This window comes from Manacus candei, unplaced genomic scaffold (genome assembly GCF_025592945.1).
Source record: "Manacus candei isolate 608988 ecotype Guabito, Panama unplaced genomic scaffold, ASM2559294v1 h1tg000002l, whole genome shotgun sequence".
Classification (NCBI taxonomy): domain Eukaryota; kingdom Metazoa; phylum Chordata; class Aves; order Passeriformes; family Pipridae; genus Manacus; species Manacus candei.
This window is the reverse complement of record NW_026138050.1, coordinates 16,370,452-16,397,194: the sequence shown is the minus strand read 5'-3', so window position 1 is coordinate 16,397,194 and position 26,743 is coordinate 16,370,452. Positions and strand designations below refer to the sequence as shown.

At 47.7% G+C, this 26,743-nt stretch overlaps 1 protein-coding gene across 5 annotated transcripts in view; it reads right to left on the bottom strand.

Annotated features, from left to right (window-relative positions):
- Positions 1-10,623: 10,623 nt before the first annotated feature.
- Positions 10,624-26,743, bottom strand: part of TBC1D24 (TBC1 domain family member 24) — a 30,365-nt gene continuing 14,245 nt past the window's right edge. For all 5 annotated transcript variants that reach the window (XM_051780987.1, XM_051780980.1, XM_051780969.1 and 2 more), the window contains 6 exons: positions 24,569-24,586; positions 20,030-20,188; positions 19,241-19,304; positions 17,107-17,202; positions 16,204-16,438; positions 10,624-14,534 (listed from right to left, as the gene is read on the bottom strand). In XM_051780987.1, coding sequence (XP_051636947.1) covers positions 14,380-14,534; positions 16,204-16,438; positions 17,107-17,202; positions 19,241-19,304; positions 20,030-20,188; positions 24,569-24,586 — 727 coding nt within the window. In that variant the 3' untranslated portion in view covers positions 10,624-14,379. The remainder of the gene's footprint in view (positions 14,535-16,203; positions 16,439-17,106; positions 17,203-19,240; positions 19,305-20,029; positions 20,189-24,568; positions 24,587-26,743) is intronic.

Genomic DNA, 26,743 nt, shown 5'->3' with positions numbered 1-26,743 from the left:
GTTTTGAGTTGGATTAACCCTCCTCTGTGTGCACAGCCCCACACCAAACCCAGCCTAAGGGGGATTTTAGGTTGTCTGTTCCCATCCCAAGGAGGGAGCAGAGGGATGAGGTGCCACTCTGGCTGCCACCACCTTTTGAGGGGGCACTTTCTGAGTGGCCTTGTGGCAGATGCCTTTCCCACCGCCCTGGGCCATGCACATCTCTGTGTATGGACCAAACCTGCAGGAGAGCAATTCCAGAGGGCTCCAGCTTCTGTTGGCTGCTTTCAGCAAGCAGGAGCCAGCTACTGGCTGCTCCACGCTGCAGTCCAGTACCCCAGGGCTGCTGCCCTGCCCTGCCTCAGCTGTTTTTTGGCAAACTGGAGCAGCTGGTTGCCAGGAGATCTGTTTCTGAATGCCACAGCAATGCTGGTGGCTTTGCCCATGTCATGAAGCAGTGTGGAAGGGGTCTGGGGAGCTAGCTGGGAGCACCTTGCTCCTCCAGCAGGTCTGGGCACAGAGGTGCCAGCAGGGAGGGGTGTTCCTGCAGGACAGGGATCTGTGGCAGAGGATGCTCCAGCCCCCTGGGCCTCATGAGGGGATTTGGTGTTAATGTGTCAAAAATGCAGCTGTGCTCTGGACAAGGCCAGGTGGGCTCCCAGCCGGGGAGTCTGATGGGGTCAGCGGAGCTGAGCCAGTACCAGGATTGGGAATGGAAAAAGCAGGTCTGACCTCAGCAGCAAATGCTGGGCAGCCATCGAGCAAACCCTGCAGAGCATTTCCTCATTCAGTGTCTCCTGTGGTGTCTCACCGAAATCACACGGCCAAGTCACGGGGCTGGGGGGCCCATCCCCCATCCCCCAGCTCCTCCCCACTCCCCGAGTCCCTGGGGTGACACCTTCCCCCAGGAGATTGGGACCTTGGGCCATTTATAAATGAGGTTCCTTTTGCTCTACTTGGGTCTTAATTAACTGATGCCCACCCTGAGTTGTTCCCTCCTTACCTGGGACATTCCTGGTGTTGGACTTCCTGATGAGACAATCAGGGGCCTCTGATCCCATTCTATTCTATTCTATTCTATTCTATTCTATTCTATTCTATTCTATTCTATTCTATTCTATTCTATTCTATTCTATTCTATTCTATTCTATTCTATTCTCACTAAGTCTCATCTAATCCTTTTCTCATCTCTCTGTCCAGGACTTTCCTGTCCTGTATAAACCCTCTGATCTTCCCCTTTCCCACACCACACTCGTGGGTGTATGCAGCTGGGAAATTATCCTTTTACCAACAGTTTCCTCAGCTCCTGGGGACAGTGTGGAGAAAAGCTGAGTTTTTTCCACCACCCTTTTCCTGATATGCCCTGTCAGGGGCCTCTCCAGGACCACAAGCTGTGCATGGATGGTCTTCATGCTTCCCTCCACAGGGCATCCATATTGGACCCCAGCACTCAACTGGCAGCAGGGATCAGCCAGGCCTTCCCACGAGGTGGTTCTGCCCAGGGTTTGAAAATAGCATTTATTTGCTCTGAGTTACCATAGTTACTGGTGGAAGTCATGCCATGCTGCTCCTGCTGCCTGGTTGGGAGATTCTCTCCAACGTGGCTCCATCAGTGTGCCACCCATGAAAATGGCAGGAATTTCTTGGGTCGCTCTCTGTGGGATGTCCCTGCTGCCCCTGGCACCCTTCAGCAAATCTCTTTATAAAGCACTGGCTGCACCTGCAGTGCTGCCACTGATTTCCAGTCCCCAGTCACAGGGTTTGCATTGCTGGGAGGAGCTGACGTGGTTTTCCTAGCACGGAGACTGGACCTGTGCTGTGTCTTGGAGCTCTTGGAAGACGGACACTCCAAGACCCCCCACTCCACCCCACGCCTGGATTTTGGGAAGTTGGTCTACAAATGGGGGCCTGGAGCAGCTGAGGTGTCCTGGAGAGGCAGTTTTGGAGAAGTGATTCTTAGCGAGAGGGGGTTGCAGCACGGGAAGGACACTCGGCTGCTGGGAGCCACGTGTGGGCTGTGCCCCCGATGCTCCCATGCAGAGACACCCAGAGAGGGGTTAGTGCAGGTTAGTCCAGCACTGGAGTCTCGCAAGGATGGGTTTCCTGAAAGAGGCTTGCAGGAACAGGGTGATGTGTGTTACCTTCCTGTAGCCACAGCAGATACCATCCCACAGGGAAAGCCAGGAGCCAGCCTGGCATGCCACTGGGACTCACCTGCCTGTGGACATTCTCCTGCTGCCCTGGGGACACAGGCATGGGAGGAAAGGAGCGTGTTGGGGACAGGATGTGGCAGGGCAAGGCAAGGCCCAGGGTGCCACACTCTGGCTGTGGGGCCACCTCTTCTTGGGAATGGAGCTGCTGGCAGATGCTAAGAATGGGCAGCCACAGGGTGACAAGGAACAGAAGGATGATTTTGGGTTATCACACTCGTTTTTGGGAGGAAAACCCATATTGGCTTGTCCCAGGAGATGTGAGGGCAGAAGCTTTCTGTTGCCTGGGCGGGAGCTGCTTCGGAACCCTGTGCTGGGCTACCCGAATCTGCCCTTGGCCACTGGGCTGGGGCAGTGCCCTGGCTCTGCCCCCACATCCCGCTCCTCCCCCGCGCTGCCAGCGCTCCCTCGGCCCGGCAGGCGGGGAGGGAGAGGAAGCCTTGGCAGAACACGGCGCTTCCTGCAGAGCTGCCGCGCGCAAGACGCTGAGGAATTGCTGCCCTTCTGCTCCGAGCTGTGCCAGGGCAGGAGCCTCCACTGCCCTCCCTTCTGCCCGCCCTGCCTGGCTCAGCTCGAATCAGTGTGCCCCACTACTAATTAGCAAATTAAATCCAACCCCTCTGGCACTTTCCAGGTGTTCGTGCACAGCTGCTGTGCTTCTGGCTCCTCCAGCCTTGGCTCCCGTGCTCTGGTGGAGCAACACCTCTGGCACGCTGCCCTGCCGTGCCTCCAGGCTTCCCATGCCTATGGACCCCTCAGAGACTAGAAATGAGACTGAGCTGGTGTTGATGCTGGTGGCAGCTCGGTGGCAGCTGGTTGGGAGCCCCCAGACCACCTCTCCCCGCTCTTCCACACCCCTCCCGCACATATTCTCTGCTGGGCTTGACTAACACGTTTAGAGAAGGGTATTTTTGACTGGGTGAAGAAATTTGCCAAAACAGGGTCACATTTTCCCCAACAACTGTTCTGTGCATGAGTTGCGGTGACCGGTTTTTCTACAGATGGTTTCTGGGTGTGGGTGCTGGCAGTGCCCCAAGCCTGCTCTGCCTGGCTGAGGGGACCACGGACACCACGCTGTGGCCCCCAGCAGCCCCTGTTAGCTCAGAGTGGGGCAGGACATCCCATGGCCTCACCTCCCTGCCCTGCTGTTGGGCAAAGGATGTGGCAGCTGGCACTGCCTCTTCCTGGCTGTGCTCCTGCTGCCCAGCAGCACCCAACCCAAAATGCTGTGGGTGAGCAAAGTTAACCAGCACTCTTATCACTCTGAGCAAAGACAAACTGAAAGGGAGAAGGAACATGTTTCCTTTGCTTTGGTTACTTCCCTCTCAGGCTGTTATTTCCTTGCTCGGTTTGCTGAGCAATGGGAGCTGCCTGCCAAGCCCTGGCTGGCCCTGGAGCTGCTGCTGGGCAAGGCACGAGGCCTTTTTATTTTAAGAGTGATTTTTCTGTTTGCTGGGTTTGGCCTCTCCCTGGCAGGCAGTTCCTCTCCTCCAACACCCACAGTGAAACATCGTGCCAGTGGCGAGAGGACAGTTGGCTAATCATGGGGACAGGGTGACATCTGCTTATCTGAGCCTCCCAGAGCCCTGTGCTGGGGTGGGTGTCCACATGGTACCCACTGGTGGCTACAGAAACCAGCTCCTGCTTCCCAAAAGCATGGGCACCTCCTCTGGAATGAGCATCTCCTTGGGAATGAGCAAGACCACAACGACGCAGGAAAGGCTGTGGCAGTCGGAGGGAGTTTCTGTTCCTCTTGGTCTGGAGGAAACACTCACGCAACATCACGGTGCAAAATTTCCATCCCGAGATGGGGTGTGCCAGGCTGAGCTCTCAGGGCCCGCCCTGCCCCTGCTTCATGTGCTGCCTTCTCTTCTAAATCCGAGACAAAGTGCTGGTGCCGGCAGCCAGGGATGTACCCAGCCCCGGGATATGGTGTTTTAGAGCTGCCTTGGCAGGAGAGAGAAGACAAAGCACCAGATTTCCCCATCAGTCCAAGCCCCAAGGCTGGGAATTGCCAGCCAGGGTGCACGCTGGGAAGGGGGCTGAGCACTGAACGTCTACGGCTGCTGCAGCCAGGGAAACAGGAGGCAGGTCCGGGTGGGACCACAGTCTGGGGCATCCTGGGGCTGTTACACCCTTCTCCAGGGTGCCAGAGGTGGGCTGGGATTTCCTCTGCCCACGCTCATCCTCGACTGTCCTGGGCATGGCATCCAACACCTCTTCTAGAGGAAGCTCCATTGTGCCTACTCAAAGATGGCCTTAGTCAGACTTGTCCTAGCAAAGAGAGCAGACCAGAAGGAAATTCTGAGACCTCCAAAGGCTCCAGTGCAAGTTTGCAGTAGAGTAGGAAGCAGCTGGTTACCTGTGGGTTCCTACTTGTGCTTTTATAGTTGCATTACAGATGCCCACCCAGCCTGTGCCCACCTCTGCTGGCAGGAGATGTGCTGCCCTTGGGGCTGAAACACTCAAGAAAGATGAGATTTGAGAGGAGACATTCCTGCATGCCTTTGACCTGCTCACCTCAATGCCACAGAAGCAGCAGATCTGCGCCATGACCCCAGGGTTTCCAAAGCCCAGTCCTCTGGTTTTTGGTGCTTTTTAGGCTGCCCATTCATCATGGAATTATTTAGGCTGGAAAAGACTGCTAAGGTCACTGAATCCAACCATTAGCCCACCACTGCCAAGGCCACCACTAAACCATATCCCCAGGTGCCCCAAGTCTACTTGTATTTTTGAACACTTCCAGGGATGGGGACTCCACCACTGCCCTGGGCAGCCTCTTCCAGTGCCTGACCATTCTTTCTGTGAAGAAATTTTCCCAGTATCCATCTAAACCTCCTCTGGAACAACTTGAGGCCGTTTCCTCTTGTCCTGTCCCTTGTTCCCTGGGAGCAGAGCCTGACCCCACCTGGCTCCCCCCTCCTGTCAGGGGGTTGCAGAGCCAGAAGGTCCCCCCTGAGCCTCCTTTTCTCCAGGCTGAGCCCCCCCACCTCCCTCAGCCGCTCCTGCTGCTCCAGCCCCTTCCCCAGCTCTGTTCCCTTCCCTGGACACGCTCCAGCCCCTCAATGTCTCTTGTCTGAGTGTCCCAGAACTGCCCCCAGGGCTGGAGGTGCCTCAGCAGTGTCAGCACAGGGATGGGCACTGCCCTGGGCCTGTGCCCTCACTATTTCTGATACAGCCCAGGGGCCATTGGCCACTGCTGACCACTGGCTCTGAAGGCATCACCTACTACAGAGGGAGCTTCAATCTGGGCACCTTGTTGGGGGCAGAGCCATCTCTGCATTAACCAGCAGTTTTTGGAGAAGGCACAGCCAAGACAGCAAAGTTCAGTGGCTACAGGTGAAAAGGGCAAGAGCGTTTGCAGATGACAAAAGATCACACGAGGATGTTGGCTCAGAAAAGGGGAAGAGGGAGAGGAGACTCAGTGGAAAGATGTCGGGAACATACAAAAACAATCATTTCCTCTTTCTACCATATCGCTCAAGTACAGTACAGAAATTAAAGGGCAGCATATGTGGAACAGATTAAAAGAAGCTGATTTAAAGTATTTTATTTGCTGGTTCAGAAAGTTTAGGCATAGTTCAGCAAGTTAGAGGTAAGGAGAGCCACAAAGCCCAGGTGACAACACGGGTGACAACAAGGCACCATGTTTTCCAGAAAGGCTTTGATGGTTTATAAAACCAGGAGGCTTTACAGGGGGAATAAATCCAGCTTTGTGATTCTTTTTGAGAGAGGGGGAAACACCATCACCTTTAGTCTGTGATGGAAACCGGGGGCAGCTGGGATGTGTGCAGCGCCCATGATGTCCTCACAGGCTGGTCCTGCACTGGACTCTCCCTCCTCACCCTCCTGTCCCTGGAATGAGAAAGTGGCCAGATGCTCCTGGCATGTGCTGGGAAAGGGAGGACACCCCCCTTCAACATGGGGGACTGTGATGAGATTCCAGTCCCTTATCTAAGATCAGGACAGGGAGCCTCCATCCAGCCAAACACCACAACCCAAGCCCAGTTTGGCCCCTCCTCCACTCTCCCTCCTGGAGACACAATGCTCTGTCCTCACCCGTCCCTCACACACTGCTGGCTCCGGGCTGGCTGAGCCCAGAGGAGAGGGGTGACCTGCCCAGCCCCAGGCCTCTTCGAGGGACACGCTGTTTCTTCCATCCAGGGATTTTTTCCTGTCAGCTGACTCAGTCAGGATCACATGGGCTTTGAGGTCTGCCTGGAATAGCTCGTTATTTCAGGATGCCTGGATGGCTACACGTGTGTTAGTAACATCTGCTGAGGCACTGGCTCACCCAAGCAAGTTCTTATTCTCTGGGCACTTCTTATCCTCATGGCCCAGCCCTCCCTCCCCATTTCCACACTTGTGGGGAAGCTCCCGTGTGCTGGAGCAGCACCGGCAGGGATGGAGATCTTTGCATCCCACGGGGAGCTGCGGGTGTCGGGTGGGGGGTGGCAGCCTGATGCTCTTGGATTTCACCGGGAGTGGCACAGCCTGCAGGACAGGCAGCAGTGAATATTTGGGATTGTGACAGAGATTTTTGGCCCCCAGGGGTTTTCAGGACAGATCCTCCCTGGAGGTTCCCATGATGGTGAGGGACCAGTAGCAGGGAGGATGGGCTCGGGTCAGGTCCTTTGGAGAACACTGGGGTTGTTTGGGGCCAGGGTAGAGCTGTCGCTCAGGGGAAGGTGGCTGCCTCTGGGCATCACATGGGACCTGCTGGATAACCCCTGCTTCTGCAGCCTTGGGAGAAGGGAGACCCTGATCCCAAGCTTGAGGAGGGACAGAGCCGGTCCCACAGCATTGGTGTGCCCAGGGCCATGAGGGCTCACTGCTGGACTCATCTGCTCCTGCGGTGGGGTTTCTGCAGAACTCTGCCCAGAAATGCAAAACTTTCCCATTCTCCCTCTTCCCTGTGCTCCCAGTGCAGGTCTCCTGCCTGCAGGGTGATGTTCATCATGCACCTTTCACCAGCCCTGGCAAGTGGCTTTTCACATGGATTCACATCCCTGGATTTCACATCCCTGTGCTTCTGAAAATTGCCCAGGCTGGAGCCACATGGAGCCTGGGAAGGAAAAGGACCTTGGGCAGCCACCTCACAGGCTCCTGTAACCTCTGCAATTCTCCTTGTCAGTAGGGTGCAGATTAAACATTAAACTCTTAAAAACATCCTGTGCCTCAGAAAACCAGTGAAGGCAGGGCAGGAGTGACTGGGCGATGCCATGAACCTGTACCCTTGTTGTGTGTACAAGGAAACATGGATCCAGCCCCTGCAAGAAGGTTCTGGCTGCACAAGAGACAGATCACGGCAAAGGTCATGAGACACAAATCTGGCCAAAGGCTTCTGCCTGGAGCTTGTTTGTGCTGGTTTACAGGACAAGTGCCTGCCCTTCCACTTCCTTCGGGCAGCCCTGGACCCTCTTCTTTGCCAACAGCTCTTGGGACAGCCTGGGAGCCGGGGCTGGCACCGGCTGGAGGTTGCTCTGACCCAGGGAACGGGCTAGAGGGAACATCTGCTCCTGCCAGCCAAAGGAGCAGCACATCTCCCTCCTAAATGTGGGCTAGAAACGCTCCCCAAGAGGCCAGTCCGAGCTGGAGGCAGCTCCAACACTGTCAGAGGGCTGAGCACAAGGCAGGCATCTGGCTGAAAAGAGAGGTGCTCCCACTCTTTCTTGGAAAGCCCTGGCTTGCCCCTACCTGCCCCCCCCGGGCTCTGTTGAACACATTCATCAGATTTCCACAGCCAGTCAATTGCTCCTCCTGTGGTTTCCGCTTCTGCAATCTCAAAAATCTGTTCATGAGTCTGTTATTGCTCATTAGGGGAGGAAACCGTCCCGAGGAGACCCTCACCCTCAGGAATGCTGGCAGTTATGGCCCTGCAGTCCTCGGAGCTGAACTGCTCTGAGTTCAGTTTATGAGTGGGAATCAACCCCAGGGGCATAACCCATGGGGGGCTGGAAGGAAATGCTTTCCCCCACAGGAGAACATGTAAGATCTGTGGCTGATGTTCCTGGAGTGCAAGAAAAGCCTAATGAACCCAAGAGAGAGGTTATGGCTGTTGTTGAGGAAAAGAGCATCCACAAGTATTTATGTGAGCTGTGGAACTGCTGAAATCCATTTTCCTCTGGCTTTGTCTTGAGGGCGGGTAACTGGGGGGGCTCTGCTCCCCAGCAGGGTCCCAGCCCTGCCATAGCCCTTCCCTGTGGGACAAGTTGTTACTCTGCAGGATTCAGAGAGCAGACAACCTGATTAGATTTGTGGTATTTGTTGGGCTTGAATTCAGAGCCTTATGAAGCTGAGTGTGCCAAGCACGGGGTATACTCAGACCCCTGCAGCAGGTAAGGGATGCAAAAGCCCAAGTGCAGGGAAAGGGACTGGCTCCCTGCAGCACAGCTAAGAGCTTCCCAGAGTAAGAGGGCAAAAGTGGGTCTTCACATGGACCCAGAGGGATTTAGGGCAGCAGGATTCCACAGCACAAGGACGAATGTTTAGGGAAGAGGAGTGGACTGTGTCCCAGCAGGAGAGCGCTGGCTGCAGCCAGCTGGGCCTGCGGAGCTGGTGGAGCAAACGCTGAGGCTGCTCTGGAATGATCACAGGTCAAAAATGGGCACTCTCAGCTTGTGGCTCAGAGGATCCAGCATCACCCAGGCTGGGAGGATGACGTACCAATCACTGGTTCGCTGGGTTTCCTCTCCTCCCTCCAGGTTTCCAGAGCCTCCTCCTCCTCCTCCTCCTCCCGGCTGGAGGGATCAGAAACCTTCCAGTCAGTGGCAGGTAGAGGGCACAGCCACAACTCTGGAGGACCACTCAACCTCGGAAAGAGAGGTGAATCACCTTGCAAGCCATGAACTGAAGCTGTGTCAGCAATGGGAGGCACGTCCCCAGGTTCAGGGTGTTCAGACAGTCCTGGTGCCTTATCCACACTTGCCCAAGAGCAGCAGGACAGCAAAGCAGGAGTGGAACACGCTCAGATCTCCCCCAGCTGAAGTCTGGATCCAGCTCCACGGAGCAGCTGTTTGCGTGGCCTGAAATCAGAGTCAGCAGCAGCCCATGGCACCGAGCACGGCCAAGGAGCGGGGCCACCACCCTCCAGCGCCTCAGGCTCCGCAGCTCAAAGCGGTGCTTGGGAAGGGCAGGTCTGGAAACACCCAACAGGGGGCTTGAAAAGGCAGGAAACCCTTGAAGTTTGCTGCCAGAGGCAATGTGGTGCCACCAGCTGGTTATAAAACGTCTCCCAAGGAAACGGGTAACTGTGAGACATTTACAGAAAAGCCTGCACAAAAAATCCAAGAAAAAAGGCACAATTAGCAAATATCAGGCTCTTCTCACGCTGCAGCACCTCGGTGAGACAGAGCACAGCCTTCCTTTCCCAGGAGTTCAGGCTCCAGCTGCTCCCAGCCCTGTGAGACATCACCCACGTTCCCACCATCCTCCAGGCAGGACAGAGCTCCCACTGCCTGATGCAACCAAGGACAGCTCTCAGTCACTGTGAGGTCCCAAACCAGTTGCCTGCACTGCTCAGCTCCTCACGACCCTCGGTTACACCTTCCTGCTACTAAGCGCCTTCGTTATTAAGGCCCTTAAGGGAGTTGTAAAATTGTGATTTGTGGTGTTTAAAGCTAAGGTCACTTTTAAGGAAACCATGTGAACAAAGTCTATTCACACCATTTTTCCCTGCTCCTGTCTCTTTTGACAAAGAAGGACAGTCTGATAGTGTATACTAAATTCTAGGACTTCTGGCTTGCAAGAATGGATTTACTGGTGACGGTGGGAGAGGAACAGGCTGAGAGGAACCTCTAGTGGCCGCGGGCTTTCTGTGCAGCAAATCCTCAGGGAAGTGCAGAGCTGGCTTGAGAACCCTCTGGGAATTTTCTGCCAGCTCAGCAATCCCTCTTTTCCACACTGCATTGCCTTAAACCACAGCTGTGCTGTGGAACATACATGGAAAACATCCATGTATGGCAGCATGGGAAGCCCAGAGTTGTGTATGAGGTAGATATGGTGGGGGTTTATTTTTTTTTTTGAAAAAGGAGTTTTGTTTAAACCTCAAAATTTAGTGGAATTCCACTTTTAAAATTTACATCCTTGGTCACTGTGTTGTGTGGTCACAACTTAGAGGTGCTGGTGGTCAGAAGATGCCTCTAAGTTGCATTTTACACTCAGGCTGGGCTGGGAAAAACCATGCTCCTGAGCCCTGCAAAAGGAAGGCTCATGTCAGAATTTGCCAATCAAGAGCTTTTTTACAGTCAGCTTGGTACCTGGTCTCAGTGGAAGTCCTGTGAGTTCTGAAACAATCAGAAACCGTGTAATCACCTCACCACAGTGCAGAGTCCTGCCCGAGAACACACACCAGGTCTCTCTGTTTCAGGGTGCCTTTTGCTACAAGCTTGACAGGAAGGAAAAGACCCGAAGGAAGGACAAGGTCAGCAGCCCCCACAGTCAAATACCTTTAATATAATCCAAGATTCCGCACAGTGACAAAAATACCATCGACGTAGGGCAGCGATTCCAAGGGAGGGTAGAAAACCAAATCAACAGCACACCACCACTCATCTGAGAGAACATCACCCCAAATAGTGCACACAATCAACATGACTGTGAATAGTCTGAAATTCAGGACAGAGAGCTGGCAGAAAGGCGTCCCAAGAGCCGGGTGCGCACGCCTTGGATGTCACTCGCCGGAGCTGCAGCTCAGCTCTTGGTCCCTGCTGGCCGTGGCATCAGTGTCCCTGTGCTCAGTGGGCAGAGGACATCACTCCCCATCAAAAATGAGGATGGATTTCCGAGGAGAAAGTACACAAATTCAATGCACACACACAGACAGCAGTTGAAGGATCTGCACGTGCCACCCCTCTGTGGGTAACCACAGATCTCTATTGGCATGGTTTAACTCTATAAAGAACAGTACTGGCCCCACTCCATTTTGACTTCAGATATGTCAACAGAGAGAAAAAGGGAGTTTTTCCCATCTCTTTGTTAATTTGCCTCTGTTAACAGGAGGGTGATTAATGTGCTTCAATCAGAAAAGGGAGTGTGCCAAAGTGCAGGAGCTGTAGGAATGGCAGCTCAGGAGCAGTGAAGTCTGTCCAGCCTGGCTGCACCTGGAGACACTTCCCATGGCCTGCAAACAGCCTGAATGTCATTCACAATGAAGTCAAGTTTCTGATGTCAGGAGTTTTGAATCTTTTCTGCTTTCAAGAGAATATGCCAGAGCAAAAGCAGGTTCTCAGGAAGGCAGACATGCTCTTGCAGGACGGTCGTGGCTGAGGCCCAGCCCAGCTCCACAAAGGGCTCATCCCCTGACTCTGGTACTGCTGTCATTGCTGCCAGGGGGACCACAAAGAGGGACTACAAACTCCACCAACACTTGTTCAGAGCTGCAAGTAACAACTGACTAAAGCACTTCACAGCTGGAGCACTTGAGATAACTTGAACTTTCTGATAAGGTGCCCATTACAGTCACTGTCTTCAAAACCAGCCTGTGGCCTCCACCTCAAGGGCTTTGCATGTGACAAACTGTAACAAACTTTGATAAACACTTGGTCAGCAACAGCCATTAACTACAGAGAGGAAAAACGCCTCTTTGGTACTGGAAAGAAGCCAAAGTCTTGTTCCTCTAAGGTGTCTCACAACCACTACAGGAATGACAGATGAAGATTTGCATGTGACAAGGAACATCCACTTTTACTGAACACAAGGACTGTGTGAAGATGCCACAGGACTGTACAGCTCCTCTCCCAGGATTGTTGCAGCCTCTTGCTTACCTAGGCTATTCCAGTTCAAACCACATAGACCAGTCCCACAGGATGCCTTTATCAAACCAAACCAACCCTGTGCCTGATGTCCAGTACTGCTCCTTGGATTCTCACACAACAATGGATTTCTGAGCAACCAGGAGTTACTTCTGATTCCAAACACCCAAATCACTGTGCACTAAGAACATGGCAGGGAAAGGAGCATGTTTCTGAGGCATGTTTCTTAGGTACGGCTTACAACAAGGTATTGCCATTGCTGCATCCAGTGGGGATGGGAGTGAGGAAATCCCATCACACTGCTGAGGAAATACCATCACACTGCAGCAAAGATTCTGCAGATAAAACCTATTCATTTGGAGCATAATATTCAACTCCCACAAATCCTGCCAACACACAGCTCCAGGGAATTTCTGACAACAACCTGGAAATTAATGCTATTGTGTTTTTGAGTTGGTCTTTTTCTTTTTTTTTTACCAAGGGCACCTCACATAAGCTCAAAAGAGAAGATGCAGACAAAAGTGAAACTCACCTACACTGAGGAGAACCTACTAAATGGGATACGTGTTCTGAGTAATTTCTTTTTCTGATGAAGATTGTGGGATACCTGCAAGGGCAAAGTGACACAGGTGGCTTTGGAAAATATAACAGAAGGCAACAGATATATAACAGAAGCCTGATATGACTGAGTTCTTCCACATCTAAATACATCAGTATAAATGAATTATCTCTCCCAGTTCAACCAAGCCTATGGTAAACCTGTGAAAAGACAGCTGGACAGAACTCATTGAGTGGGAAGGAGGAGAAAGGGAGGCCCAGTGCTGACCCTCAGATAGGGTGAGAGAATCCAGTTGCAAACACAAATGGTACAAAAGACACCCTAAACTGTTCTGCACATAAGCCAATATTTCAGAGAGTTATTTTGACAAAAATTCAAAATGGCACCTTAAGCAGCAAAACATATTTTTGCCAAGTTTGTTCACATACTCTGCAAGAGGCAGCCCTCTGCCAAGCCATTTGGGATTGTCACTGCTGCCAAGCTGGACAAGCCACCATCACCAAAATCTCACCTCTGAACATGTACGTGACCCTGTCCAGCCTAACTTTTAACATTATTAATGCTTAATTTTTCCTTTTAATGAAGTTCAAGTAGCAATAACATTCCTCCCACTTTACAGCAATTTTTTAGACTGAACTGTTGAAAGAATCAGCAATTTCTCTTTCCCTTCATTTTACCTGTTGTGATAAATCTTACTGGTGAGTTACTCACTGAAGCTTTGAGCATCCTGTTGTATGCTCTGGACTACTCACTGATGTTTATGTATTTGTGCTTCATGTGGGAGAAGCTCCACAGTTGACAGTGCAAGTTTTGGGTAAAGACACTGGGAAACTGCCTCCAGATATTACATGCCACCTGCCATGCCCAAAGAGGACTGTAGGAATGCTCAGGAATGAGCAAAAGCCTCTCTGCATCACCCAGAACCTACTAGAACATGCTGGTAGGAAACTGCTACTTTTTCCAGGATCTTCCTCCCATCTTCTTCCTTCGCTTGTGGGGAGAGCATGAAGCTCCCGTGTCACCATGTCTAATTCCCCAAACACACAGGGATATCAGCACAGTTATTCTCAGATTTAAAGCTCCATTTCAGCTCCCAGGAAGGATGAGGAAAGGGCTGTTTCTGAGCACTGCAGATATGCTCTGGCTTCCAGTTGCCTGACACACAAGTCAGTCTGAAGTCATCATACTGATATGGAGTAGGAATGTAAACAAAATCAAGCCTTGGAGATATGACTGTCCAGTCTGGATGCCTCTCTCAGAGGCATACTCCTCAAACAGATACAACTGGGACGTGCCAAGGGTTCTGGTACAAGGAGAGGATTAGCAATCATGGTTCTGGTGTGAATTAAGAGCTTCATAACTTAATGGTACTGATTTGTCTGCACAAAGTCTGCTCAGAGTAGGGCAATGTTTTTATGAACTACTGTTCTACATCAAATCTGAGGTCACCAGTGTTCCCTGTGAGAAGACATTTGATATTCCTGGCTCAGGCCAGGCACTGGTGCCAGTGGCTCAGAGCTCTGCAGCACAGCTCAGCCAGTGCTGTGCCTCCGAGGAACTGCGAACGCCAAACCTATCCCGTGATATGGACCTGTATCCTCCTAGGATGGGTCTGAAATCATCAAATGTTCATTTCTACCTAATAGCAGGGCCTGAATACAGAACTCTAGAGGTAAAGAGACAAGGAGTTGACATTACTTCACCTTGACCTGTCTAAAACAAGAGTAAACAACTAGGCCCTGTATCCAAGTGGACCACTTAGGAATGACTGACAGCACTGAGCCCAGCAAAAAGGATGTTCCAACTTGGCCTCCTGCCTTGGAATTTGCCGTGGGAATCCTAGAACAACTGAAAAACTAGTTGATTAATGACAGTCATGTCAACCATTCATGGTGTCCCTGAAGCCCCACACCTCCAGCACAGAGATCTGGAAGTTTTCAGAGCACAGTGGCTGGTTATTGAAAGTGTTGCAGTGGCTGGTTCTCCCGTGGTTCAGATCTGCATCCAGGTACAGAGCCTGGCCATCACCTCCTCCTGGGAAGAGACAAAGAGAGGGTCAGAGGGGGTCTCTGCGTTTCTTAGCATGGGAAACAGCTACACAAACCCAAAATAAAGGAAAGACTTCAGTGCTTTTCTCATGTGAGTAACTGGAAGCCCTCAGTGATGTCTGAGAGCTGTCTTCAGGTGTAACAAGAGTATGATCTGATGTAAAGGTTTTAAATGATAATATCAGAACTGGATAATTTCTTTTAATAATAATAAAGTAAAGTAATGCAGCTCAGTAAGAACAAGAAGCCTGACACAAATACCTGTACTTAAGATTTGTTTTTCAGTGCTGGAGGATACTGGAAGCAACCAACTGCAAATTTGCCTTCCAGTTAAGAAAAAACAAATAATTCTGTTAGCAGTCAAAAATCAAAGGTGGGAGAAGAACAAGATCAGTAAGTAACAGTCTGGTCTTCTAAATCACCATAAAACATGTAAGAATTAAAAGTATTTTGATTATCTGTGGGTCTATGTCAAGGTTCACATTGCTTACAGTCAGAAAATGCAGAGAACTGAAATAAAGTTAGACAGAAATATGTTAGGAAAACAAAAAGGAAGATCTCCTATTGCTTATAGGGCAACCATCAAAGAACATCTACCAAAAACATCTGAGGAATCAAAAGGGTGGGAATTCTGGTCCACAGCTGGAGTTGTGTACAACACTCACTTCCCTGTATCTACCACCCAAGCCTGGATCTCTCTTATTCCTCCCTATAGTGTAGAATATGGTAAATATAAGTGACTCCCTTACCCAAGGCTGATAGGAAGAGCTGGTGGGACACATCACACTCTACAGCTCCCTGACAAGAGGGTGGAGCCAGGTGGGGGTCAGGTTCTCTTCCCAGGGAACAAGGGACAAGATGAGAGGAAACGGCCTCAAGTTGTGCCAGGGGAGGCTTAGGTTGGATATCGGGGAAAATGTCTTCATGGAAAGGGTGGTCAGGCCCTGGCACAGCTGCCCAGGGCAGTGATGGAGTCACCATCCCGGGAGGGTTTTACAAGCTGTGTGGATGTGGCATGTGGGGACAGTGGTGGCCTTGGCACTGCTGGGAGAGCAGTTGGATTTGATTATCTTAGAGAGCTTTTCCAACCTAGACCATTCCATAAGTCTATGATTAGAGCACATGCTGCAGGGTGGGAAATCAGCCAACACCTGATATTACAGAGGAAATCACAGACCAGTTGCTCTCCTAACAACTGTCAAGTAAAGCCTTTTGGGAAAAGGACAACTATGGTTTTATACATGTTCCTTGTAAATCCCATTTAGGTGACGACATTACTAAGAAGGATTTTGCCAAAGTCAGTAGCACCACAGATGCAGTAAAGTTCCTGGAGAATTAACATGTTTTATAGTTTAGTCTGTGTTTCAAAAGCCTTGATGTAAACTAAGTTCCTTTTTGAGAACTACTTCTCATCCTGAATTAGGCAGTTTGAAGGAATGGCTGTGCTTAAAGCCACGAGTCTTCTCTAAAACACTTGCATGCAAGTTCTCCCACAGAAAAATTTTGCTGGGAAATAATATCAGGTTTTGGGCAGTTTTATCTCTAACTGTGGCGATACTGAAACAGATACAGGGGTCACCTGTATTAACCACATATCTGAGGTGGATAGGAAGAGCTGGGGTAGGATCTGTGCTTGGATTCTCACACCGACTCACCGACGATGATGCACTCGCTGCTGCCAGCCATGAACATGGAGGCAGTTTTGGAAGGCAGGTTGAAGTGCCGCGCTGACAGGAAGGGAGAGAGGCGATCCGAGGGCTCCGAGGGGCCACTGCCGGAGGAGAGCGTGCTGGGAGCTGGGGAGGAGTGGTTCTCTGTCTCTGGGCCAGCTGTGGCCAGTTCTGGGTGCTTTATGATCACCCACTCGTAGCGTTCCACTTCTGGCTGCAGCTGCAGAGGGGCAGAGAGAGCAGGGCTGTAGTTAGTGCCCACAGAGCTCTGCTCAGCAAAGGACATTCCAGACTCTCGGTCGCCACCTGCACAGGCAGTGGGAAAGATTGGATCAACCCTTATTGAGGCCAGATGTTGTATTCTTTATTCCTTTGCTTTTTAGGTGATTGAAGAAATGATGAAGTGATTTTTGAGTTACCTTATTACATCTCTCATCTCTGCATCACCTCTCTCTACAACTCCCTGACAGGACGGTGGAGCCAGGTGGGGGTTGGTCTCTCCTCCCGGGTATCAAGAGATAGACAAGAGCAAATGGCCTTAAGTTGTGCCAGGGGAGGTTTAGGTTGAATATTGTGAAAACTTCTTCACTGAAAGGGTTGCCAGGCACTGGCATAGGCTGCCCAGGAAAGGGGTGGTGTCACCATCCCTGGAGGGACTTAAAAGCTGTGTGGATGTGGCACTTAAAGATGTGGCTTAGTGATGAACATGGTGCTGGTGCTGAATTGACAACTGGAATTGATGATCTTTAAGGTCTTTTCCAATGATTCTATGATCTTTTAAGAAAATATTCCATGCAAGGGAAGAAACTTAAGCAGAAGGGAAGTAAGAGTTACACAAGTACAGTGGTTCTGTCTTGCTACTGGGCAGAACAATAAAATTGTACTCACCCTGAACACAAAGCACTCTCCAGTCCCAAAGAAGCTCAGCTTGTTCCCTCCTCGCCGGCGCTCGCTCCAGTCCGTGGACAGGTAGGCCCCACAGACCTGGCACACACAGCATAGTCAGGCTTCCCATCAAAGGAGGAAGTGTGTTAAACCCACTGGTACTGACATTTCAGAGGCCAAAACTGCAGGTTTTAGTTGGAGTTTCAGAATCTCTCTACCAGTGGATTAAAGCAGCACAAGTATTTATATCTAAAGATAGATTTAAATTGCTTTAATCTGCCTGCAGTTTCCCTTAAATCTGAAGAGTTTCATGAATTATTTCACATCTCTGAGGCCTTAAGGGAGAAATGTTCCAAGAGAACCCCAGTACCAAAGCACGAATCACTCCAAACCTGTACAGCCTGACTCCCACTTCCTCCCTTTGGCATCCAAAGCAACAGTGTTGTTTTTACAGTATGAGCAGCTCTGCCTGAACATGTTCTGGTCATAAACAGTGGCCTTGGTGGCTTTCTTACATTTCCAAGTGTAGGCCAAAGCCAGCTTATCTAAGCCAATGGTGAACTAGCTCAGATATTCAGCAGCAAATCACAGGGGGGTCACTAATCTCCAACAAAGGGAAGCACCCTCAGAAAGCTGAGCTGATTTCTGGAGCCTTTTGTTTGCAGGAGAAGAATTTTTTGCTACTGGCAATACACATCCCTGCCAAACGCACACACAATGAAGCTCCAAGAGCGGGGTGAAAGCATCCCTGCTTTTTTTTTCCCCAGAAACTGGAAAACCAGTTATGGTTATACAGAATTATTCTAAAGAACACTTGCTGTTTAGCCTTCACCAGCATTACAAAGAGAGCTCCTAGGACAAGATCCTTGAAGAACAAGTTTTTTATATAGATAAATCTGTATTTGGAGTTAAATGTCAATTTAGAACTAAATCTAAATGACCCAGAAGTCCATTTGATGTGATATGCCCAACGGATATGAGAGATAGAAAATCAGAAGGCAAATTTTCTTCATTCTAAAAAGTAACTACAGATGTATGGATAGAGGATGAACAATCCTTTGCATTAAACCTCAAACCTACAATCACCAAACGAAACCCCTCTTATTTTTCTCCTGCTTTTTTTTTTTTTTTGCTGCATATATTTTTTTTTGAGAGGTAAGAAGCAAACCATGCTAGAAAAACCAGCATCCCTTACAAAGACTTTTGACATAATCCAGGACAAGAAGCAAAATAATAAACAAATATTCCCCCCTTTCTCCTTTAGACACCAGGGGTATTCCATGAGCCATTGGCATGTCAATGCAGGTCTGGATGTCCAGAAACCATCAGAAATATGAAATGACCCAGAGTCTGAGCATTAGGTAGCTGCAAATAAGAGTAGAAATGGGCTTGTTCATGGACAGTCATCCTGCAGGGACATAGGGAGTAATATAAGCCCACAGGCTGCAAACAGCTTAATGTAATATACAGGATATTTAAAAGTCATGCACAGTGGCACAGATAACCAGCACCATCACAGGAAACTCCTGTGTGCCCTCCTGAGAAGGTTCTGGGAAGACTTCTTGTTTTATGTATTAAAGCTGCTGCTTTCACATTATGCTGCCTGATACTGTCACACACAGCAAAGCAGAAACAAGGCACCTGTGTGCACTCCTCCTCAGCTTCTCACAGCTGCCCTGGCTTATTTTTGTCCCAGTCAAGAAGGAGATGAAGCTAAGGTTTTTGCTTTCACATTATGTAGTGTAGCATTATTCATACCATTCAAATTCTGCTACTTTCTCTCCTCATATCCTGGAGAAAAGAAAATATCTTCTATGCATCGTGAGTTTAACACAATTCCCACCCTGTCCCTTTGATTCTGCAATTCAGAGTGTGTCCAAGAGCAAAATGAGTTACTTTAGTCCATCATCCCACATTAGTTACAGGAGAAAAAGCAGCTGACCAAGACTTGGTTTACAAGATCTACTCAAGAATGCATAGTCCTATAACCAACAAATGGAATCATTTAAAGTATGGATTGTTAAAAAGCCAAAACCAACCCTTGCTTATTCATTTTATTATACACAGTTTTGTGTTGCAATACAGCATTGCACACTGCCCAAAACCCAGTTTAATCACTCTCTTTCACTTCACTCACCTCTTTTGCTGTTGTCTTGATGAGGAGAAGAGTTGGTTCGTGCCCCTCACTGTGGGAATAGAACCTGAAGTGCAGAGCACACAAAAATGAGCACTCAACTACCACCAACTGCAGCTCCTTCCCTCCTCAGCATCATGCACCACCTCCTCCTCCAGCTGATGCCATAGCAAAAATCATCTGAAGACTACGAACATTCCTGCAAATGTTTTCTACAGTCCATGTAAATCTTACAGCTGAGTGTAAATGAATATTATCAAGCAGTTGTTCTCTACTCAGTTCTCTGCAGTTGCTTATATCTCTGCAGAATAACTGGAACCCTGACCATCCCAACAGCAGCATTTTACAGCATTTTGAATTAAAACAACCCAGAGGGCTAGCAGCTGTGTCTGAAGGGCTTTGGGTCTTCATAGAAACTAATTGTGATGCATTCTCTTTGCTTGCTTTTGCTCTTCCTCAGGCACATGGGGCTGGGAGAGCAGGTCACTCCCTGCCTCAGTACCTCACCTGTCAACGACAGTCATTTTTAGAAGCTATAGGGTTATAGTCTTCTGTGCCAAGTGGAAGGAGAACTCATATCTAGTTTATCCCACTTAAAAAATAATGACAATCAGATTCATGTAGAGGAATCTCCCTTATTCCTTGGATCAGTCTCAACACAGTTTTCTGTCAAAAGAGCCCGAAGATCTGCCACTGAATTGAACCATTCGACCCCGTGAGGAATGAACTATTCTCAGACCAGCACAGTCAGGGAACTGATGGAAGTTTGACAGCTTTGAAGGTTGTCCTTACCTGCTCAGGCTACAGCCATGTTCCAAGGTGGTGAAAAGCAGGAGGGGCTGGCACAGAGCAAATCGCTCTGGGATCCATGACCAGATGTCTCTCATTTCCTTCACACTGACAATTTCTGACTTGAAGTTCTCAGCATGAACTGCCAAGTGCACATTCTGCCTGAGAAATACAACACAAAACATTGAGAAACAAGTTTTGTTTAACGAGTTTTGGATTACAGGACAGTAACATGCAAAGACAGCTGAGCACTAACAGACCCTAGTAGATAAATTATTGTTCACAGCTCCACCTCAGGGGATTAGAAGGCCATGGCCTAGTGAAGGTAATAAATTACTGCAATTTAACATAATCCTGAGAGGCAGAGATCTAGTCTGACTGAAATACCTGGAGCTATTCCTCTGTATGGCAGCTGTTGCCTGCACCTTTATACACAGAGGACACAATGCTGAGCCACTGAGGATGACCATGACCTTAAATAGTTCAAATTGTATTTGCTATTTGAGATGGTCTCTCTCTCAAATTGCACTTGTATTTAAGCACAGAGAATAGAATGCCAAAACAAACAGCCAGGATCTGAAAGGAAGGGGTAGTACTTCCTCCCCCCCACTCAGGTCCTGCCTGTATCAGGAGTTAGAGAATCCCTAAAGCCCTCAGAAACCTTTGAGGAATTAGTATTACCAGGTTGGGCAACTTTAATTCAAGGAAAATATTTGAAGCTTTCTGAAAGTTCCACCTCTTGGACACATGTCATTAGCAATGACTTCCACTTCATTAAGAACCAAAGAAGTTCCTGGGCTCATGGTTACAGATGGAGCCTGAGAACATGAAGGAATGGTGGACATGGACAATGGAAAGGAAACCCCCACGCCTCCCAGAGGGGTCTGATACAGTTATAAGGATTGATTAATGGCTTTTAAACACTTGAGGGTAACAACCATCATCAGCTTAACCAGCCCTCATTTCTCAGATTAAACAAGCACACAGACCCAGAGCCTGGGGATTAAACAAGTGTTATTGCCATGTTACACACTCAAAATGCAAAGGTGACAGCCAAGGACATGGTGCAGCGACATAGGAGCTCGCACAAGACACTGAGTTACTGGGCAGCCAGCAGTCAAGTGAAGCTTTATCAGTTTGCTCTGCATGCAAGGGTTCACGCGCAAGTATTTGCCTATTTCTGATGGTTTTTTTCTGATAATTACACATTTCTTTCAGTTTCATGGAACATAAAGACACCCTCAGTAGTGTATATCTACATGGATCTGGACAGCTTAGCTCACTTTCTAAAACACAGTAACTATAATTGTTTATTATTTTTCATGCTTGCAGTACCAAAAAATCAGCAGCATTTGTACTGTACTTCAGAGTGGTGCTTGCTTGGAGACACTGGGACCTGCTTTCTGAAACTCACTGTAACTGCCTTAGTGTCAGCATTTCTAGTGAAGTGACTCCTTAAGTCACTTAAAAAAAAATACAAAAATTACTGCTTCCTCCAGCCAAATGAACCAAATCACTCCCTGCATTGCTACCCTGAGTTATTTAATGAGCAAGGAACTTTTATGGGCACCTATTGAAGGAACTTGTAACTCTTAATGGCTTTAAAAACTTACAGTATCACTGACTAGGGAAATTATTCGTGTTTTTAAACAGCAAGCTGAGCCACAGGAGAGATCCACTGAAGCAAAGTATGAGCCAAGCTTTGAACTCACATCTCCAGAATCTTACTTTAGGTCTCATTCTCTGGATCCTGTCTGGTCTGCAGCTAAAACTGGTGGCACTACGGAACAGAGCTGAGAAACAAAGCCTTGGTTTCAGTTCAGCAGAAATTAGATTTTTTTTTTCCATATTTAAGTAATCAAAAAGTTTGTTAGAGTGAATTTCTGGAGGAAAAGTAACAATGATAAATAGGCTAAGAGTTAGTAGCAAATATCAAAAGTTTTAAAGTTACACCTCAGGCAAGCCTCCGAATTATTTGTATTTCTGGTCTGTATATTTTTCACACTTCTGTGAGCTGTTTGGGCAACTAGACTTCAGCTCTTGTTCCTAAGAGGCTCTCACACTCAGAGTGCCTTTGCTTTTGCCTTTGCTCCTTCTGGCTGATCTGAACTACTGGCTTAAGGACTTTCCTCCCCAAGCCCCACTCAAAGCCTGAGCTCAGCAGTTTTCCAGGAACACATCCCTTTCAGAACCCTGTGTCTTCCCACAACTCTTCCATGGAGGTAGAATATTACCTTTTCAAACAGATCTTTCTGATTTACTAGAAAGCATTTGCCACTATATTGACCATTTAAAACTATCCCAGGAGTACAGTTCCTTCCCTTTGAATATCATGGCAAATCATTCCATATTTAATCTCATCATCTAGTTCAACCTAGACTACAACTTGGCCAAAGGATGTGAAATCAAATGACCTGCTATTTCCCAGTCACAAATCACAGCTGCAGGTGCCTGAGACTGAAACCTGACCCTGTGTTGATACCAGTGTCCACACACAGCCTGTGCCTATGTCAAACCATCTGTGCTGCTGAGCAAAAATATAAGGGGTTTTTTTTGGGGGGGGGGGAGAGGGCCCAGAAAATTGCATCTAGTTACAAGTATCTAACCTGTATTAGTTCTCCTATTTTTGACAGTATTTATCTAATGACACTGAAAAATCATCTCCTTCAGTTTGGCAGCTGCTCTTCAAAGTAGTAAATGAGTGAAAATGAACAAACGCAAGTTGACTAAGAAAAAAAACAAATGTTTTGGTTTATATTTACTGAGGAAAAATAAGTTTAGCCTTCACCATACTACAGGTCTTTCAGGGTTATCTGGTAAAAAAACAAGCAGTTTGAGAAATCAGTAAATTTGGATAGCATTACAGTCTACCACTAGAACTGAACAAATTCAGTAAGATTTTACCCTGCCTTACTGTTTCCTCAGTTACTGGGATGAGAATGACAACTTTCTATTGATTGCTGATGTCAGAAAGACTTTTTCAACTGCTATTATACCAAAGGAAATGAGATTTAGAAACCCAGCACAACGAATTTTTAATAAAGCAGCTTATTTGCTGCTTTCACTAGGAATGCTGTTTTTTCCAGCTGTATCATTAATACAGTGTGCTTCAGACACCTCAAAGGTCCCAGTGATATGCCCATCACAACAAATACCCCACTCCAAGGTATGACTCGCTGAGTTACATCGTCCTGCTCTATTCTGGTTTGGGTCAAATCTTACAGGGGCTGCATTAGCTTTAAATTCCATCATAATTTCAACGAGGGCGTAATTGTGTGGGAAAAGGGAGATGTTCTTTTTCAGTCATAAATGGCAATATAAGTAATTTGTGGGGCATAAGCCTGAAACCTAATCCTGTGTAGAGATCAATGTCAACAGACACCCTGCACCTACCTAGGCCCCCTCAAACCCAATCTATTTCCTAGCAGAAATTAAGGCTTTCTGCTGCTTTCAGAACAATTTAACTGCATCAAAATAATACACAGCTGCTGAAGGTTTGCTTGGCTGGAAATAACAGCCTGCTGATTTATAAGGGGTAAAATCCTCAACACAGAAGTTATGGTATGAAACATGCTTTGATAAGTCTCTTAAGATGTTCTTTCAAACATGAAAATACAAGAAAATTAATTCCAACTTTGATTTTATAAATTAGTATAAATGTTAGTGTCCATCACTCACTAAAGTTAACTCAGGGCACCTGCAGCAAGGCCAGAGGATTCTCAAATGCATCAATTTAAACCCAAATATCTGTGGTATTTAGTACTCACAAGGTAGTCTTTTTCCTTTCCAAGTTCTCCTCTAATCAGACAACACAATCCACCGGGTTTTGTTCTTTAAGATTTACTTTCCAGGTCAAGACTCGATGAATGACTTTATTGACCATTAATGCTCTATGGCTGAGTAATTCTGGCCTCCGTGACACAGGAAAAGAGTCTTGTCTTCTCACTTCTAAAAACCCTCTGCCTACTTAAAAATAATCTAGTATTAATAGAGACAGGTCACTTTTAGGAGTGTGCCAAGTTGGGGTCAGTCTCAAAAAATCTTTCCAAATAACTGCTGAAAACTTGCAAAGAAGAAAAAAAGTTGTGTGTGTCTCACATCTAATGTAAGAGCATACACCAGGTTTGGATGTGGGATTATACCCAGCAGCTCTGAAAACATGTTATTTGACATGTTTAAAAAAAACCCACCACCTTTTCTTCTCGTGTAGAAAGGACCATTATTATAACGGTCCTTTATAGCCATTACCATGATCCCACCATGTCCATTACTCTTTCCCCCTCTGCAGGGCACAGCTGTGCTGCTGTCTGAAGTGCTCTGCTCACTCCCTGGGCCACGATCCCTTCCCTTACAGCTTTGCAGGTGCTTTGAACTAACTTTGCAGGAGCGTGTTCAGGAGCTGTGGCACAGCAATGGGATGCTCCAGTTGCTGCCCTGCTTCTCCTGCCCCAATGTCAGCGATGACAACAGCCTTGGAACAAATAACCAGCCAAAGACAGGGGAAACCAGCAAAGTACAAAGGGTTCAAGTGTTTTAACCTACCTTTTGGGAGGTGCAAGGCTGCAAACAGGAGGGGTGCAGTGGGGATGGAATGGACAGAGGAGAATGTACAAGAAGAAAGACAAAAAAAGATAGAAAAGATCAGTGACTTCCTACATCCGTGACAAAGTGAGTGAAAGGAGCCTGGAGAGAAACAAAGCAAGGTTTGATTTGAGTCACCAAGCATGAGAAAAACAATCAGACAGGTTAAAACATTTATATTTCTATTCCCCCCCCTTTTTTTGTTATGTGATTGGAAAATAAATCATCTCCTTGCACAGGCCAAACAGACCTGGAGAAGAGAACTCACTGGCATCCTATGGAGCCCTGGAGAACAGCTCACTTCTCCTGTGCCCATGCTGGGATCCAAACTGAGCCAAGCTCCCCAGGACACTGAGAAGTTTCAGTGGGTTCACAAAAGTAGCCAAGAGAGGATACAAACCTTTCAGTAGCAATTCTGCTTGATGTAGCAGTAGCTACTGGCTTTATTTGGGTATATTACCGTATTTTGCTTTAAAGGCACCACAGTTGTGAGAATTTCTCTGTGACATGTAACACAGCAGGAGTTTCTGGGGTTTTTGTGGTTAGTTGTGGTGTGGAGTTTTTTTTCTTTTCTTTTCTTTTCTTTTCTTTTTTTTTTTAAAGTTCTTGTTCTGTTTTAAAGAATATACTCAGAAAGGATATTACAACTTTCCTGAACTTCAGAACAGGAAGAAAAGACACATATTGAAAGAGTTAACACTCCTGGTTGTGAGTCTCAAATGCAACGGTCTGAACTCTCCCTGATGTGACAATCCACTGGCTAAAGGCCCTGAAATAGTTGAATCTGACAGAAAAATGAAGCAGCTGATTGTAAACAAGTTGTGAGTCTAAAAATTAACCACTGGAGAAGACTGGAGGGAACTTTACATGTGCATAGACATATGAAGGAGGTTCAGCTAAGATTTATGTTATTTTATAGGCTGAAATGTGCTCAGCGTGTATTTCCATTCCATGGAATGATATCTGTTTACAACTGACTCAGCAACAGTTAGCTGGAAGATCCTACTACATCAGGGGCTGGTACCTTTGGATTTTTGAAGATTTAGAGAAAATGAGACTGTGCCTATAGAATACCAAATTCTAGAGAACACACTCACTGACCCAGGGAGTGTAGAAGTCACCCTTCCCTTCAGAGGGCAGGGCAGCTCATAAAACTGTCCAACACTTAAACTCAGATTTCAAAAGTGGCTGGGAGAAGTTTGCTGCTGTCAGAGGCCTCTGGAGAAACAGCACATGCACCACCAGCATTTACCTGCACATACATTTGCACTTGGCAGGATGTTAATTTTGATTAGATTAATAAATTGCTACCTTTTCTATATCCATGGAGAGGTCTTTCAGCCAGGCTTTTTATTAGTATGGCTTTTACTATCACAGTGGAGCAAGATTTCATTCCCTAGTTTCACAGCTGGTTTTTCCTCCCATCATTTCTGAAAAGGAATTGTGATGACACAATCACGTTTTGGACCTGCATACTCACTCTTCTCTCCCACATTTCTTTCAAAATCATTATTTCTAATAGTACACGAACCCGTTACAAAATAGATCAACTCCTACCTTTGACGGATACTCCTGACTTTCAGGAGGCTTGCAGTAAAATTAATTTAAAAAGTAACCTGTAAATAAGACTTTTTTCATCCTTGCTCTGTTAAAATAACTCCCCAGTTAGGCAAAATGTTCCCAGCTGGGACAGCACCTACTTACACTAAAGAAACTGCTGAATTCACAGTACTGGGCAGCATCAATTTGACATTTTATACAGCTAATCTCATATTTAAGAATTAATTTTCACAGTTGTTTGTGTATGTTTCTTCCAAGTAAATTATCAGTGCTTTTTCCAGCTTTGCTAAAATACCTTTTCATTTAAAAAAGAAAGACACTTTTGAGATGCAATACTTGTAATTAATATGTACCTGTATAAATTCATCACTGAGCAAGCTATGAGAAACTGCTCTGTTCCGCCTGTGTCATAACACTTCAGTTACACTTCTCACTAATGCTTAATTTTGGGGCTGCTGGCTTTTTCGTCAGAGAGAAAACATCAGAGGACACTAGCACACACGAGTGGAGCCGTCCCAGCAGTGCCCCAGGGTTGCCTGACTGGGAAAACTCTGGAGGTGGCTCAGGCTGCCTGTG